Source organism: Emydura macquarii, unplaced genomic scaffold (assembly GCF_026122565.2).
Source record: "Emydura macquarii macquarii isolate MOO-44397 ecotype Brisbane River unplaced genomic scaffold, CSIRO-AGI_Emac_v2 contig_1039, whole genome shotgun sequence".
Classification (NCBI taxonomy): domain Eukaryota; kingdom Metazoa; phylum Chordata; order Testudines; family Chelidae; genus Emydura; species Emydura macquarii.
The window spans coordinates 767,557-782,442 of record NW_027131176.1 but is presented as its reverse complement, the minus strand read 5'-3'; the positions used below and the strand labels follow the sequence as shown (position 1 = coordinate 782,442).

General features: G+C 42.6%; 1 protein-coding gene across 3 annotated transcripts in view; it reads right to left on the bottom strand.

The window, feature by feature from the left end:
* Positions 1–14,886, bottom strand: part of CLIC5 (chloride intracellular channel 5) — a 98,764-nt gene that overhangs the window by 67,951 nt on the left and 15,927 nt on the right. Inside the window, exon 1 of one of the 3 annotated variants that reach the window (XM_067544937.1) lies at positions 12,576–12,708. The exons of 1 other annotated variant lie outside the window; for it this stretch is intronic. Coding sequence is in view for 1 of the 2 variants with exons in the window: in XM_067544936.1 (XP_067401037.1) it covers positions 2,526–2,588 (63 nt within the window). In the remaining variant the exon portion in view is untranslated. Of the gene's footprint in view, positions 1–2,525; positions 2,836–12,575; positions 12,709–14,886 lie in introns of those variants that run through there. One more of the 3 variants, XM_067544936.1, reaches the window with a different exon arrangement.

The following is a 14,886-nucleotide window of genomic DNA, read 5'->3' as shown; positions in this document are numbered from 1 at the left end:
TGGTAGCCCATGAAGTCAAGGTGTTTTCATCACAATCTACTATCGGGAAAAAAAATAAGTTAGCAAATATGCAGCTCTCTCCTTAGCCAAAAGTTTTATATGTACTATGGACTGTGTAATAGATGACATATAACTCTCTTGTATTAGTTTCTGTTTACAGGCCTTTCCCGTCTCTAAATATATCCCACACACCTTCTCTCACATACCCCATCACTCTCCATCTTCACACAACACCTGTAGTTCCATGTTCATTCCAGGATCCAGGTCAAAATTCCCTAATGGAATATTGGTTCCATCAAAAGCAATGGCAAAACTCCACTGGAGTTTAACAGTCAGGATTCCATCTCTTGTTTTTAAACTCTCCGCAAGCTTGCTCCAGCACATCTAGAGTCTTGCCCTTCTCCACTCAGCTCATCTGTAACCTGCCACCTTTCTAACCTTCTACACAACCTCGCCACAGTTGATACAAGAGTCTTCTCCGCTGCAGCTTGTGCCACATGGATCTGCCTTCTTATATCTCTCCACCTCACCAGATCTCCATCCCTTTAATTGCACCTGCAGACATCTCTTATTCTCGGTCTTATTCATTTTTTACTCTGTAGCTGTTTTATTGAATTCTGTAAAGTACATTTATTTTTTGTTTTAGTTTCCCCCCTGTATTTCATTTATTTGGACTTTACAAAAATAAAAAAAATCATCCAAAAGCTCAAGGCCCCTTCCATATCCATTAAAGTTTTAAATTAAAAAAGGCCAGCTATGTTTTTAAAACACAAATGGAAGGGGCTGTAGGAAGATATTAAACATGAGGAATCTTTGATACACACTTAATGCTTTTGCCCTAGCTCAGCCTCATGTAATGGGCTTCCTGCAGGAGTTGCTGGGGTAAATTCTCTGTCCTATGCTATGCCAGAGGTCTGACTACATGTCCATAATGGTTCTTTCCAAACTTAAAACAGTCTATGGACTACTTCCTAGCCACCATGAAGTCAGTGGAAGTTTTGTCATTCACTTCAATGGAGCCAGGATTTCAGCCTATGAATCTATAACACTAAAAGGAAAAAAAGGTCCTCTCTCCAACAACTGATTCCAGCCAGAAGATACACCTCAAATCCACCCCCACTCCCAGCATCAGCATAAAATTCTAAGCACAGTGAACAATCACTATTTGAAATCACACATTCCAGAATACATGGGAGGGTGACACAGTGCCAACAAAAGCACGAACATATTTCCCAACTTCCAACCAGCTCTCCACCCATCAGAAAAAGCCCAGGGATGAAATATACCTGGAAGCGAGGGCCACTGCCAGGCCCCCGTGCACTTCCTAAGCCCTTCGTTGAGAATTTTGCTGAACGAATGACCAACCGTGCGCTCTACCTGCCATGGCAAAGCTCTCCGTATTGGCCCTGCATGAGAGGCCACACTTGAGGCAGGGTGAAGGCAGACAAGGGAAGGGGTTGCAGATCTTGCATTGTGGATGTGGCTGCTGTTCCATCGTATAGGTTGGAATAGCAGTCATAAGGAGCGCAGCAGTCCTGCGCCTGGCAGGGTGGATTTCACCTCCCCCATTGCTATACACAGGGCCAGATTCAACTCCTATGAAAATCAACAGCAATCTTTCAATTGACTTTAAAGGGAGCTGATTCAGCCTCCTGGAGCCCAGATACTTGGGTTTTACAGGGGCAGAGTGTATTTCACCCTCGGTGAACAGTTTGCCTTTGCAGCATGCCCTGAAGGTCAACAAATCTGAGTTCTGGACTGGGATCCATTCTGCATGAAGTTCGCTATTCATGAAGTTGTGTGCACGATGGGCTTGAACCTGTGTTCGTTTTAATCAATGGCAAAATTACATTAAATATTTTGAAACCCTATTATACTGCAAGTACATTTATTTCCATATATATCCATTGGGCCAATTCTACTACCAAATACATGGATCTATATCCAGAGTGATTGAATCAATGGGGCTACTCTTGATTGACATCTATGTAAATGAGAACAGAATCTGACCATTTGTTTTTCACATTTGTGTTGTTGAATGGCAACTGCACAGCAAAGTTGTTGATAAAAATTGGGAGTATCAATTTAACCACCTCACTCCTTGTTTCAGAAGATGTCTGTGAGGTTAGGACTGCAGGCTTGTCAGCCCCTTGTGAAGTGTAGTATCAGGCCACCCCCGGGGTCTTCATTCTTCTCCCCCCACCGGCCATACAAATGGACAAGGAAAGCAGATTCTTAGTGGCAAACCTGGCACCCAAAAGGCGAGGCATGGCATAGCGTAGGCAGTGGGCTAACAAACTGCAGCCTCTACAAGGAGAAAGCAAACAATGAAATAAAAGGATTGTTACCAGACAATGCTATCTCCTAACATTAGAGCAGGGAGAGAGAGCAGCCCTCTGGAAACGTATGCAGGAGAATAGCAGGCTGTCAAAGTGCCGTTTCTGCTCTGGGTCACAGAAAGTTTGGTGTAAAAAAAAAGAAAGCTGCGAGAGTAAGACAGGTGTACAGCTCCGGCTGTGACTTACCTTCACAAAGAGCTCAATGTCAGGGTCTTTTCCTTCCCCATTAGCAGGAACAGAATCTGTCATTTTTCATACACACATATACACACACACACCTCCCCTCCAAAGCCAGTGGCTGTTCTCCTTCTACTACAAGGCAAGAGATGGTTTCAGTTAACAGCAGCTAGGTTTCCTCTCATGAACAGCTTCCACAAAGCTTTTAAAACACCTCGTCTACGGCTGGAACACCCCACAGGTGAAGAAAATCAATTTCCACGTTAATCAATAAAGCTGGCAGAGAGAGAGAGCCACTGTTAGAACCGTTTTTTGAAGCAACAAGTGCTGCTGTGCTGTGTTGTGGTATATGATCCTCATCTGTCAGAGCTGCAGCTCACTGCCAGCCCAAAATAGCCCAGAGCAGGAGAGAGAGGGTGGGGCTTACTCACAGGGGTGGAGACAGCTGCTGGTACCTAGACCCTTGTATGAGCCTTTGAGCAAAGTGTTTCATTTTTCTCTTAAGCATCTCTCTTTTTGTGTCTCAATTTCTCTGTCTCTCTTCCCCAGCTGAGAGCATCAGTGAAAGGAGGAGAACAGGGAAGCTTCACAGTGGACTGATTTCACCGTCTTAAAATGAAAAAAAGTGAGGGTCTTTTTCTCTTTATCTGAATCACGCTTCTGAGCGCTTTGAAATTCCTAGTATTTTCAGTGTGGAAAAGAGTAAGAACAAAAGGTTGGATTCTGCATTGTTTCATGCCTTGTGTAATCATTGTTACACCTGCTCAGAGGGAGTGTCCACTGCTATCAAATCAGAGTAGAAGTGTTTTATGCTCGCTTTGTACAGGTGTCAATGACTATGTCAGGTACAAAGTGGTGGAGAATCAGGCACTAAAGAGCGTGTCTAAAGGAGTGAAACTCCAGTAGTGCTGCAACACTTGTTGGGAGTGAGACACAAAGTAGAGGGAACATGCTTAAGTAGAATAGTGAGTCCTACTGCTATTCAGCACACAAGTAACAAACACTGACTTCAGTAAGAGTTCTTTCTACAAGGAGTGAATCAGCCGCTTGGAATAAACAGTTGTCTTTCCTTGCTTCTTTCTTCCTTCCAAGTTTTATTCCTTTTGAACATCTGTCATGCTTCTAGTTTCTGCATCCTTTATTCCCTTTGATTTTTTTAAAAACACAGCATAGGATATATAAAACAAGGAAATCAAACAGGGTTTAAAATACTACCCTCAGGCCCAATGTCTCAAACAATTCAAGTCTTAGGGTTCATGCTCTCAAAAGAGTAATCTTTCCCCACTGCAGACCTCTCTGTCTTCTGCTCTCTTAGCATCACAGCATCGATCTCTTGCATTCAATTAACTATTGACAATTCACTGACAGCAACCCTAGCCATCTCAGAACATTCACATCAACAGACTGACAAAAAGCAATTTCACTTTCCATTTCTAATATGCATCTGCCCCTTCTTACATAATCAAACACTAAGATTTTATGAAGGTATTCCTGGTGATGTGTGTTCATGATAAACATTAACTCCCTCCAATGACGTCTGGGTGTTAACTATAACAGAATTACCCCTCTGGGTTCAAATTTATATTTTCTAGGAGGGGATACAGGTGCATTAACTTTTATATTGCAATTATTTTTAGGCATGCAGTCAAATTTCCAGCTGCATGAACTAATTGTAATTACATGCATCAAAAGCATAATCACAGCATAATTATACAAATAATTGCAGTATGACAATTATAGATTAAAATAACTTTTGTAAAGTGCATCCATAAATAATATATTCTCATTTACAGAATTATAATCTGTTACTTCTACTGCAAATTTAGTCTCCCTAAGTACCTCAAATAATGAGTTAATTTTGCCCTTAATGAAATGGTTTTTGGAAAGAGAAGGTGGTAGCTGTGGCACTGGCAGACCAGGTGCCAGCTCATGCCAAGGCCCCAGGCCTCTCTGAACACTGAAAAATTGAGAGCTGAAAACCGGTCTGCCCCGCACATATGTTAGTATTGTTAACACAGATATTAGAGATGAAGAATGAGTTTGTTGTTTAGACATTATGAATAGCTTGTAGGATACTATATGTATTAGTCTCACTTATCTGTACTCCATGTTATAAAGCAATAGCAAATGTTTGCATTGTAAACCTCTATAACTGTATACCTCGTCAAATAGGAAAGAAGCCTTTTCTAATGCAAATGCTGGCTTCCTACAGAAGATGTTAGGTCCTGCCCAGAGAGAAGACCTTTGAAACCAAATGAGCCATCAAAAGAACAAAAACTTTGTTAATTGCACTCCTTGTGCATGAACTCATCCCATCAGCTTGGGACCTGGAGAGAAGGAAATAAAAATCCCTGACCAAGAGAAACTTGGTTCTGTTTGCTACTTTGACTCTAAAAGGGCAAGGATCACTAAGCATAAGCAAATAATTTGGCTCTTTTGCCCAGGTTAGCCCTAGAGGACACATGGAGTTTGCTTATTATACAAGTTTCTATTATTTTGGGGGATCTAAGACTGTAATTCATTTGTGAGTGTACGTTACCTGCTTTAACTGTGTAAATAACTTATTTCTTTTCTTAGAGAGATCTGTGGTACAATTGACCTGAGGAAAGTGATTGGTCCTTTGGGACTGGGAGTAACCTGAATATTGTTGTGATCTTTTATATAAGGGACCATCTGTCACAAAAGCAAGCTTGTCTGCCTGGTTGGCAAAATAGACCGGAGTTCCCTGGGGAGTGCCCATCTATGACTCCACGGTAAGGCTGTTATAGTGCTTGTGGAGTTCACATTTGTTACTTGGTTGATGAAATCTAATTATAGAACACAGTATATTACCACAAAACATCTGTTTTTCTGGAATAATAGCATCACAGGAGAAAAGGTTCCAACAGGGTATAAGCGATGCATCAGTTTTATGCAACAACAAACCAGTAAAAATGGCATGAATAGACTATCCAGTACCTTTTAATATCTTCTGGTCTACTTCGTGTTTCCTGTAATGTTTATCTTAGTTCAAGCTTTCATGCCCATTTTGAAAGATAACATAGTGTTTACGTGAATGAGGGCACAATGCTGCTTGGGACTGAGCAACGCTTGTAGGGAACTGAGTGTCTTTTCCCCCCTAACTCTAATGAGAGATGAGGGCATTCAGCACCTCATGGGAGGTATTCAGCACCTCACAGGATCAAGCCGCTAGGGAGAGAGAAACTGGTCAACAATAGGCACTTTATTGCTGAGTTTAGATAACTCTGCAGCTTGGTATGTTTATATTTTAGTTCACTGGCATTTAATTAAATGTCCCATATCCAAATGAGCTTGGCTTCTAAGTAACACACAGTTTGCTACTTAGCCTTGAAAGGAAGTTTATTAGCAATGATAGATTTGAACTGTCACAAGCCATTTCTTTTCAGTGGTTTTAATGTGAGATGCATTTCAGATATCTGGAGATGAATTTTCTCTCGCTGTGGCAGCATAAAAGAGACATTAGGGCGTCAGACCAGCCAGCAGAGAATTCCCGCTTGTGTAGGCTTTGCACAAGGCAACTTATGTTGCCTTATAAGGACCCCACCTCAAGCTCTGCTATGGGGGGGTAGCGGCAAGTAGGTGTTTTGGGATAGCAATGGGGTGCAGCTGTGGTATTTCCAGTGGCAGGTGGGGACAGGATGCCATAACTTAGGTAGCTTTCTGGTGGAAAGGGGGTTTAAGGCTCTTTAGCCCCCTCTCTTCAGGCTGCATTTATGTGCTCCACCTCTTAGAGGTTCAGCACAAAATTCTTCCTTTGGAGGGTACGATTTGAATAAAATGAAATAATGAGTGTATATATACCACTAAAGTCAAATGGAATTGGGGAGCATATTCTACTGATTTGACCAGGGTTGGTGGATCCATGTTCTAGCTCTGCTGTTGATTCATTGGGTGACCTTGGGCAAGTCATTACATATAGCCTGAGTTTCAGAGGTGCTGAGCACCCACAACTTCCACTGAACCAAGTAGGAGACAACTGATGCTCATCATATTAGCAAATCAAGCACTGAAGCCAAAGATTTCAAAAGTGTTCACTAATTTTGGTTGGCTCCATTTTTGAGTGCCCAGCTGAGTTACCAAAAGTTAATGAATCCTTTGGAAAATGTTGGCTTTAGTCTCTCTGCCTGTTTTACCATCTGAAAATGGGTAAAATAATATTTTCCAAATCCAGGGAAGAGCTCTTAGGGTTCATTTATTAACAGTCACAGAGCACTTTGAGATCTCTGGATGAAAGGTGCTATATTATTATGCACTTGGATAATTAAAATGGAGTTTTGCACTTTGTTGGGCGGGGAGGGGAGAGGGAAGAGTACAGCACATCCTTCCCAAAATTACAGAATTTACTCACTTAGTTCAGAATGAATTTTCTAAGAATTTGTCAGTAAATCTGCTAATTAGTTTGACTTAAAATGGGCCTTAGGAAATTTAGCATGTGGTGTCAGATAATTTGGGACAAAAATAATTATCTTAATAGTGCAGATCCATCATACGTCCCATATAGTTAAAATGCATTGAAATCTTGTTTATTGGCTACATTTGAAAATTTATTTTTTAGAATGATGGTAATCCTTCCCCTTCTTATTCTTCACAACTGAAAGCGTTTTCCTCCTCAAGGGCTGATGAAGAATATTCTAGTACAGAGAATGGCAGAAAGAACCACCCTCTTTCAAAATGGCTAGCGTTTCATATTGTTCCTAATGAGAATGAAGCTAAAGGTGCCTACAGTTAAGATTCTCTTCTTTCAAAAGTGTCCACTGTCACGCTGTCTGAAGTGGCTCATAAACATGGGTGCCAACCTCAGGGCAGGCTCTCGAGGAGCAGGGCACAAACCCCAAACTGACTGTGTTCCCTCTGTAGATGTATTAAAGATAATCTAATAACTGTTAAATAATTAGCACACTTATTTACTGCAAAGAAAGAAGTTTTTAAGTTGGGCCTATTGTTTTCTCTCAAGTCAGAAGTAACAAAGGCTTTCCGTTACACACAAGACCAAGATTAGGTACAGCTCTACAAAGTCTTCATAAGCCAGATCATTATAGTTTGAGGTTTTTGAAGTATGCAATCATGTGACCCCATTAATAAAACACGAGGACAACTCCAGAAAGAATTGCGCTTTCTGTGCTTTGTGCTTGAGTTTTAACATGCTATCAGCTTTCATAGGCCTGAACTAAGTCCCTTTTTCAAGCAAAGATGCATTTTGAGCAGGTCATTGGGAGGCCAAGTATAAAGAACAAAATTACAGAGTGACGCTGTCTCCCAGAATGACAATTACTCAGAGCGATCTTTGCAAAGAAGCATTTCATTGGGCTGACCTGGTCTTTGTACCCAGCCAAATATCATTTTGCTCTGTGAGGGTGGGGCACACTACAAATTTCATAACCTGGGTTACCTCTCCTGGAATTCAGTACAGAATGACGTCTTTTTCACATTGAATCTCATTTCCCCTGCAGTCCAATACCAGGGGTGAAATCTTACCTCACACTGAAGTCAGTGGAGGTTTTGCTATTGACTTCATCTGGGGCCAGAGTTTCATCCAAGAGACCTCAACTCTGTCTTGCGACTCAGAAGTGATCCACTTAATCAGCAACTACCTCATTAGCTAGCGAACACCATGCATGCTCAGGGCACAAAGAAATAAAGAACCGCTGGAAAAGACCCACCCCCTCCCCCCAGGCCAATTTTCAAACATTTCTAGCTACTTGTAATAGCCCTGTGTGCTATTTGCTTTGCTATTTAATACATGAGGGATGAATCCTGAAGTCCTGAGTAAAAGGGAAATCAAGCAGAATGATTTAATCCAGGGGAAATACACAAAATCAAATCCTGGGGTCCTTGCTCAGTTTTCATGGAACTGAAAGTGACTTTGCCTCATCAAATACTGGCTACAAACTGGGACTGGATTCAGCCTGATCCTTGCACCACTGGTGTATTGAGGGAGGGGTGAGGCAGGCCATGCCCCCGGCTGCCGGCTTGGTGGGATGCCAGCCAGGCCCTCCTTGCCCCCTGTCGCAGGCAGCAAGGGTGTACTCCTGGCCCCTACACCCCTGCGCTCGGCGCAAAGAGGGAGCCACAGGACCAGAGCCCATCACGCCCCTCCCCGCCATTGGGCAGCCCCCGCCACCCCCACAGTGGGAGGAGAGCGGGAAACGGGCCCGCAGACCCTCTACCCGCTGGATACCGCCGCTGACACTGCTGCCGCTGAAGTGGGGGAGAGCGGGACACACCGCTGCTGCTGATGGGGGGGAGGGGGAGTGGGACATGGGCCCGCACACACACACCCTCCCCACGAGGCGCAGCCACTGACGGGGGGGGAGGAGAGGAGCGCCAATGTAAGTATGGCCCCTGGGTGCCAGAGACCCACAGTATGCCACTGCCTTGCACACCTGCACAGTGTGTGGGGGTGGAGGGGACAGGACGTAAAAAGCTTGTCCCACAGAAGGGCCAGGTAGAATTACAGCACATATGCGACAGGGAAGGACACCGAGGTTGCTCTTTCCTAGTTCTGCTAGAGATTCATGGTGCCCCAAAGAGGGCAGGGCAGGATGAGGAGAGGAAAAGGCAACCTGTGGCTCTGCCACTCCCCTTCACCTTATGCTGTAGCTAGGGCACAGTGAGGAATAAGAGGCACCACACAAATGAGTCGACTGTGTGGCTCTGGGCACTCCAGAAGGCATTTTCCATCCCTGAGGGATGGATTAATGATCTGGAGGATGGGGTAGATTGCACCCTCAGCAAGTTTGCAGATGACACTAAGCTGGGGGGAGTGGTAGATACCCTGCAAGGCAGGGATAGGATACAGAAGGACCTAAACAAACTGGAGGATTGGGCCAAAAGAAATCTCATGAGGTTCAACAAAGAAAAGTGCAGAGTCCTCCACTTAGGAAGGAAGAATCCCATGCACAGCTATAGACTGGGGACCGACGAGCTGGGCAGCAGCTCTGCAGAAAAGGACCTGGGTGTAACAGTGGATAAAAAGCTGGATATGAGTCAGCAGTGTGCCCTGGTTGTCAAGAAGGCTAATAGCATATTGGGCTGCATTAGGAGGGGCATTGCCAGCAGGTCACAGGAAGTGATTATTCCCCTCTATTCGGCATTGGTGAGGCCGCATTTAGAATATTGTGTCCAGTTTTGGGCCCCCCACTACAAAAAGGATGTGGACAAGTTGGAGAGAGTCCAGCGGAGGGCAACAAAAATGATTAGGGGGCTGGAGCACAGGACTTATGAGGAGAGGCTGAGGGAACTAGGCTTGTTTAGTCTGCAGAAGAGAAGAATGAGGGGGGATTTGATAGCAGCCTTTAACTACCTGAAAGGGGGTTCCAGGGAGGATGGGGCTGGATGACAGAACAAGGAGCAATGGTCTCAAGTTGCAGTTGGGGAGGTCTAGGTTGGACATTAGGAAAAAGTTTTTTACTAGGAGGGTGGTGTAGCACTGGAATGGGTTACCTAGGGAGGTGGTGGAATCTCCATCCTTAGAGGTTTTTAAGCTGAGGCTTGACAAAGCCCTGGCTGGGATGATGTAGCTGAGGTTAGTCCTGCTTTGAGCAGGGGGTTGGACTAGATGACCTCCTGAGGTCCCTTCCAACTCTAATATTCTATGATTCTATGCTCTCCAGTACCCACATGGTGGCAAGCTTCTCTACTGCCAATCCCTCTGGGTTGTGTCTAAATGGCACAATCTACACTGTGGAAGTATGTAACTGCCTAGTCAACCTCCTACATGTTATCCTCTGTGTCAAAATCAGAGAGGAAGAGATTCTGTTACAGCCACCAGCTACAGAGGCTGGCTCTATATATCAAGCTGTCAAACCATATGGTTTTAGCTCTGGTGTTCTTGGAGTCAATCCCAGCTGTTGGCCAGAATGGTGGGCATCACATAAGGACCGCAGAATTTGGAACCATAAGCGTTTTGCCCAAAGTTAGATTTATATTATATGTGATAATGTTTGTTTTCACATGGGTGCAGTGTAGGACTTCGCTATAAAATAACATTAAAATAGGGTAATCTTGAGCAGAAAATTACATTGCTGCTCCTTGTACAGTGGAATTCCATTAAGGATAGATTTTGACAAAACTCATGTTCAGATTGTTATATCTGGATGATCACAGCCCTGTGGCACTCAGAAAACATGTGAAATTGTTTGCTAATGTTGAAAGCATTACGAAAAAACCACAAAATTATTCATCTTATCCTTACATTGATCGCGATAGCTGAGGAACAAACCCATCAACAGACATTTACAAGCCCAAAAATGTAAACCAAAATTCATTTTTTCAAATAACCCTATTTAAAAAAATATATTCTTTTAGATTAAGATCCTTGAAAGCTTTTAAGGTTTTGTTTGTTTGTTTTTTTACCAGGATTATTTAGTCAAACTGGCTTTCTTTAGTTAAGAATTGGAAAGTGATGTTTTTCTAGGAAAGAGCTGCCAATGCCTGCATCTTGCTTCCAATGCAGCAGGAACAAGTAATATGCATTCACTAAACTACTCCCTTTCTTGCTTATGTTCAACAGAGTAGCTTCTAGAGGGCAGTGTTCTCTTCCTTTTATTATTATTACAAAGCTGGCATCTCAATTAAAAACCAAGTTGCAGCTAAGAAAACTTTCCAAAAGGAGAAAGGAAATCAAGTGTCAAACTCTGTGAATGTTTTAGAAAAGTGATATTGCATCAGTGAAAAAAAAAATTACACAAATTCAACTGATGAAGGGAGGAAACCAAGGGCATATTTTAGCGAGTCACGTGAACAATTTGATTTCAGCCTTAGGCATGAGAAGATGAAATAGCCATTCTTCTTCCTCTGCTAAATAAATACAATCTAAATGCTAAGAAGGAATGCAATACCAGCCTCACTCAACGTGGTCTTATTCTTAGCCATTTTCATGTAGTATTATCAAATACTCCTCTATAGTACAAAGCAATCAGTTTTCCTCTTTTTGTCATAAAACTAAATTGTTTGACTTAGTCACATCTAGGGCCAAATTTCTGTTGCTGTAATTCCTCTGACTTTAAGAATGTGGGATCTAAGATTTTAAGATTTTGCCTACACACCGAATATGTTCTATACTAGTTATGTAGTTAAAGCAATACAACTCCATTACCCCTCCAGTGTGGTTATACTGGTATAAAGGTGCTTTATACTGGTAAAGCTTATTAATTCATAGGAAGGGAATGAGCCATGGTATAATGAGCCATGGTATAAGGCACTTTTATACACTTACAACTGCATCCACAGTAGGCATTAAGACTGTAACTATAACCAATAAAACAAAACAAAACAAAAACAAAAACAAAAACAAAAAAGTCTCCCCTAATCAACATATTTATGCCAGACCAAAACCTTTTTATGGTCATCAGATCATTATTATTTATGAAATATTTGTATTACCATAGTGCCCAGAGGCCCCTGGGCATGACTTTCTCTACCCAGACTTTCATCAGTTCTAGGGGCCAAAAGCTAAGGTTCCAACTCAGTTTGTAGCCAGTCCTCACTCAAGCCAACACCCATAGATTTGGGATTCTGACACTAAATCCATGTGTTTAAATTAACCAATGAAACAGGAGATTTTAACACCTTGAATTGTCCCATTATGCTAATGAAGTTTGACCTCTTCATAACTTGTAGCCTGGCTGGCATCATACTGGCAATGTCATATACCTTGTCTAAATGAATAACATGCAACCTACTGACCCCAGCCTTTCAGAGAGCTGCATGACTCTTCTGAACTCTGTAGAGCTCTGCCCTCATTCATTTTTAATCCTACTCCTTGATACTTTTGTGCTAAAGTTTCCGTAAAGTTTGCCAGTGTAATTAGGCCATTTTTCTTAGGGGATCATCTCAAGCGATTATCAGACAAATGTATCATTTGTCTGCAATTCAAAGGTTTTGCATCTTGAAGCATTTCAAGCTGATTTGGCTGTACTTTTAGTTGTTCCTTGCTTGGTGTGTCTTCACTGCAGAGTTAACATGGGTGATCAGCACCTGGGTCTGCACACCAGCTTAGCCTAGCCTTGGTGTCTGCCACCACACAACAAGCCATACCTGATGTGTCTTTACTGATGCTGAACATGTGTGGTGCTGGGACTTCTGAGGATATGGCTGGTGGTTCTTTGTGCTGCAGTAAGATGAAGTGCTCTGTGATTCTTTCCCAGTGAATTGTAGGAGAACTTGTCTATCCTGGGCACACAGGGGAACTGGGGAAAGGAATTGGAGGACTAGCAACATTCAAATGATATTGCCTGCATCTTAACTGCATCATGAGTTAGTTAACAATCTGAGTGAAAGCAGATGCCTATAATCCGAGACAAGCCAATTTGCTCAGATTGAAAGCACCAGTTAACTCAGATGAGACAGGTTAGTGTATAAATGGGATTCAGGATAGGGGCAACACTCAAGTAAAAGCCTGGGTCAACCTTAAAGTGATGACTTACCCTAAAGGTGAAATTTACCCTTGTGCAAAGAGCCAGCCCAAGTACTATGCCCCCCTTAAAATAAAGGAAAACTGTGTGTGCCAATTGTCACATGTAATTTTTCCCTTTCTAACATGAAAATCTTCCCTCCCTTCCTCGTGTCAGAAAGATATTCTGTAGTGCATGCAGGAGATCACTTGAACAAGGGAGGACATAGGCCCCTGGATACTGACAAATCCCGGACAACAATTTCACACATTATTGATAACCAACACTTTATCAAAACAGACTGGCATCTTTCCAATCTCACCATCCTTACTCAGTTGTGAGTGACTGACAGGACTCTACATAGAACTGACTAAGTTGTGGCAGGAGGGCCAGATGACTTAGGAGAATGCTAATAGGATACAGAGGGACAAGATGGGGGAAGTAATATCTTTTATTGGACCAACGTCTGCTGGTGAGACAGAGAAGCTTTCAAGCTACACAGAATCTGAAGAAGAGTTCTGTGTGGTTTGAAAGCTTGTCTCTCTCATCAACAGACGTTGGTCCAACAAAAGATATTACCGCAACCACATCATCTCTCTAGTATCCTGGGACCCACAGGGCTAGAACTACATTGCCTACAACAATAGGCTACCCAGTCCTTTACCTTGAAGTTACCAGTTCAAATTCAGCCCAGGCTATGTAGTAACTGATGCTAAATAAGTTCAGTATGTTAATCACTATTAATATTATCTGACAGCTATTTAGGGGGCTATGTGAAATAAGTTGGTGGTATCTTGCATCCAAGGAATCCATATCATACCCTCAAAAGAGTTGACATTCACAGAAGGAAAGCTAATGATTGAATAGACCGTGATGACTGACTTAGTCTCTTATGCCTATTTCCAGAATTGGAAGGAGTCACAGAGGGTCTGTCTACACTGCAGCTGGGAGCCAGCCTCTCAGCCCAGGTAGACAAACTTGTGATTGTGGGGCTTGAGTTAAGCTTCTAAAAACAGCAGAGTGAATGTTGTGGTGCTGAGAGGGGGCAGGAGGGCTTGAGAAGCTACCCAAGCCACAACATTCACACTGCTTTTTTAGCTCACTAGCTCTGGCCCTGCTATTATGAGTTTGTCTACTTGGGCTGGGAGGCTTGCTCCTAGCCGCAGCGTAGACATACCCATTGTTTGAAACACTGCATGAGAACTTCCTGACTGCTGCTCATGGAGAGCCTCTTCTGCGTATAAAAAGAGATCTTCGATCCCCAGGCTGATCAGTCCAGTGTCTTTCACAAAAATTAAATTTGATTTAAAAGATTTCTAAACTTAAAAAAAATACTTAAAAGATTAAGCAATTCTTTTATGAAGGCAAAACTGACAGAGCAGTGATAAGTGATCTTCTCAGAGAACTAAGTATATGTCAAATAAAAACTGAAGACAACTTCATATCAACACGATCAGCCTTGCAAGATATTATTGCTATTCTAAACAATGAAATGCAATTACAATGTTATAGCTTTACTGAAAGGCAATCTGACCACACAAATTCCTTTCACACTGCTATAAAAAATCACCAACACAGGAGGAGGATTCAGAGTGCCTGGTATCAGTTTGAAAGGTAATAATTTATTATAGGTGGGGCTGGCAGAAACCTAAGGTTGCTGACATTTTCCATTATAAGACTCTGTTTTCAGTTGCTTATACCTTACCCAAACATTAACTATTTAGCTAAAATTTTCTATGCTGGGTATGTGCCTCAGGCTGAATTTTTTGGGAAAATTTCAGCCAGAATGGTTCAGCTGTTTCCCAGAATGAGGCTGGGAGGAAATACATTGGTTTGCCCACATTAAAAGATTATGGTGATCTTTTCTTTGCAAAGATCTAATGCCCCCATGATTTGGAGCAGGGACTTGCGATTTGGCAAGGGTGGGGCCTTTGTGTCAGGGATGTGCCTTTTGC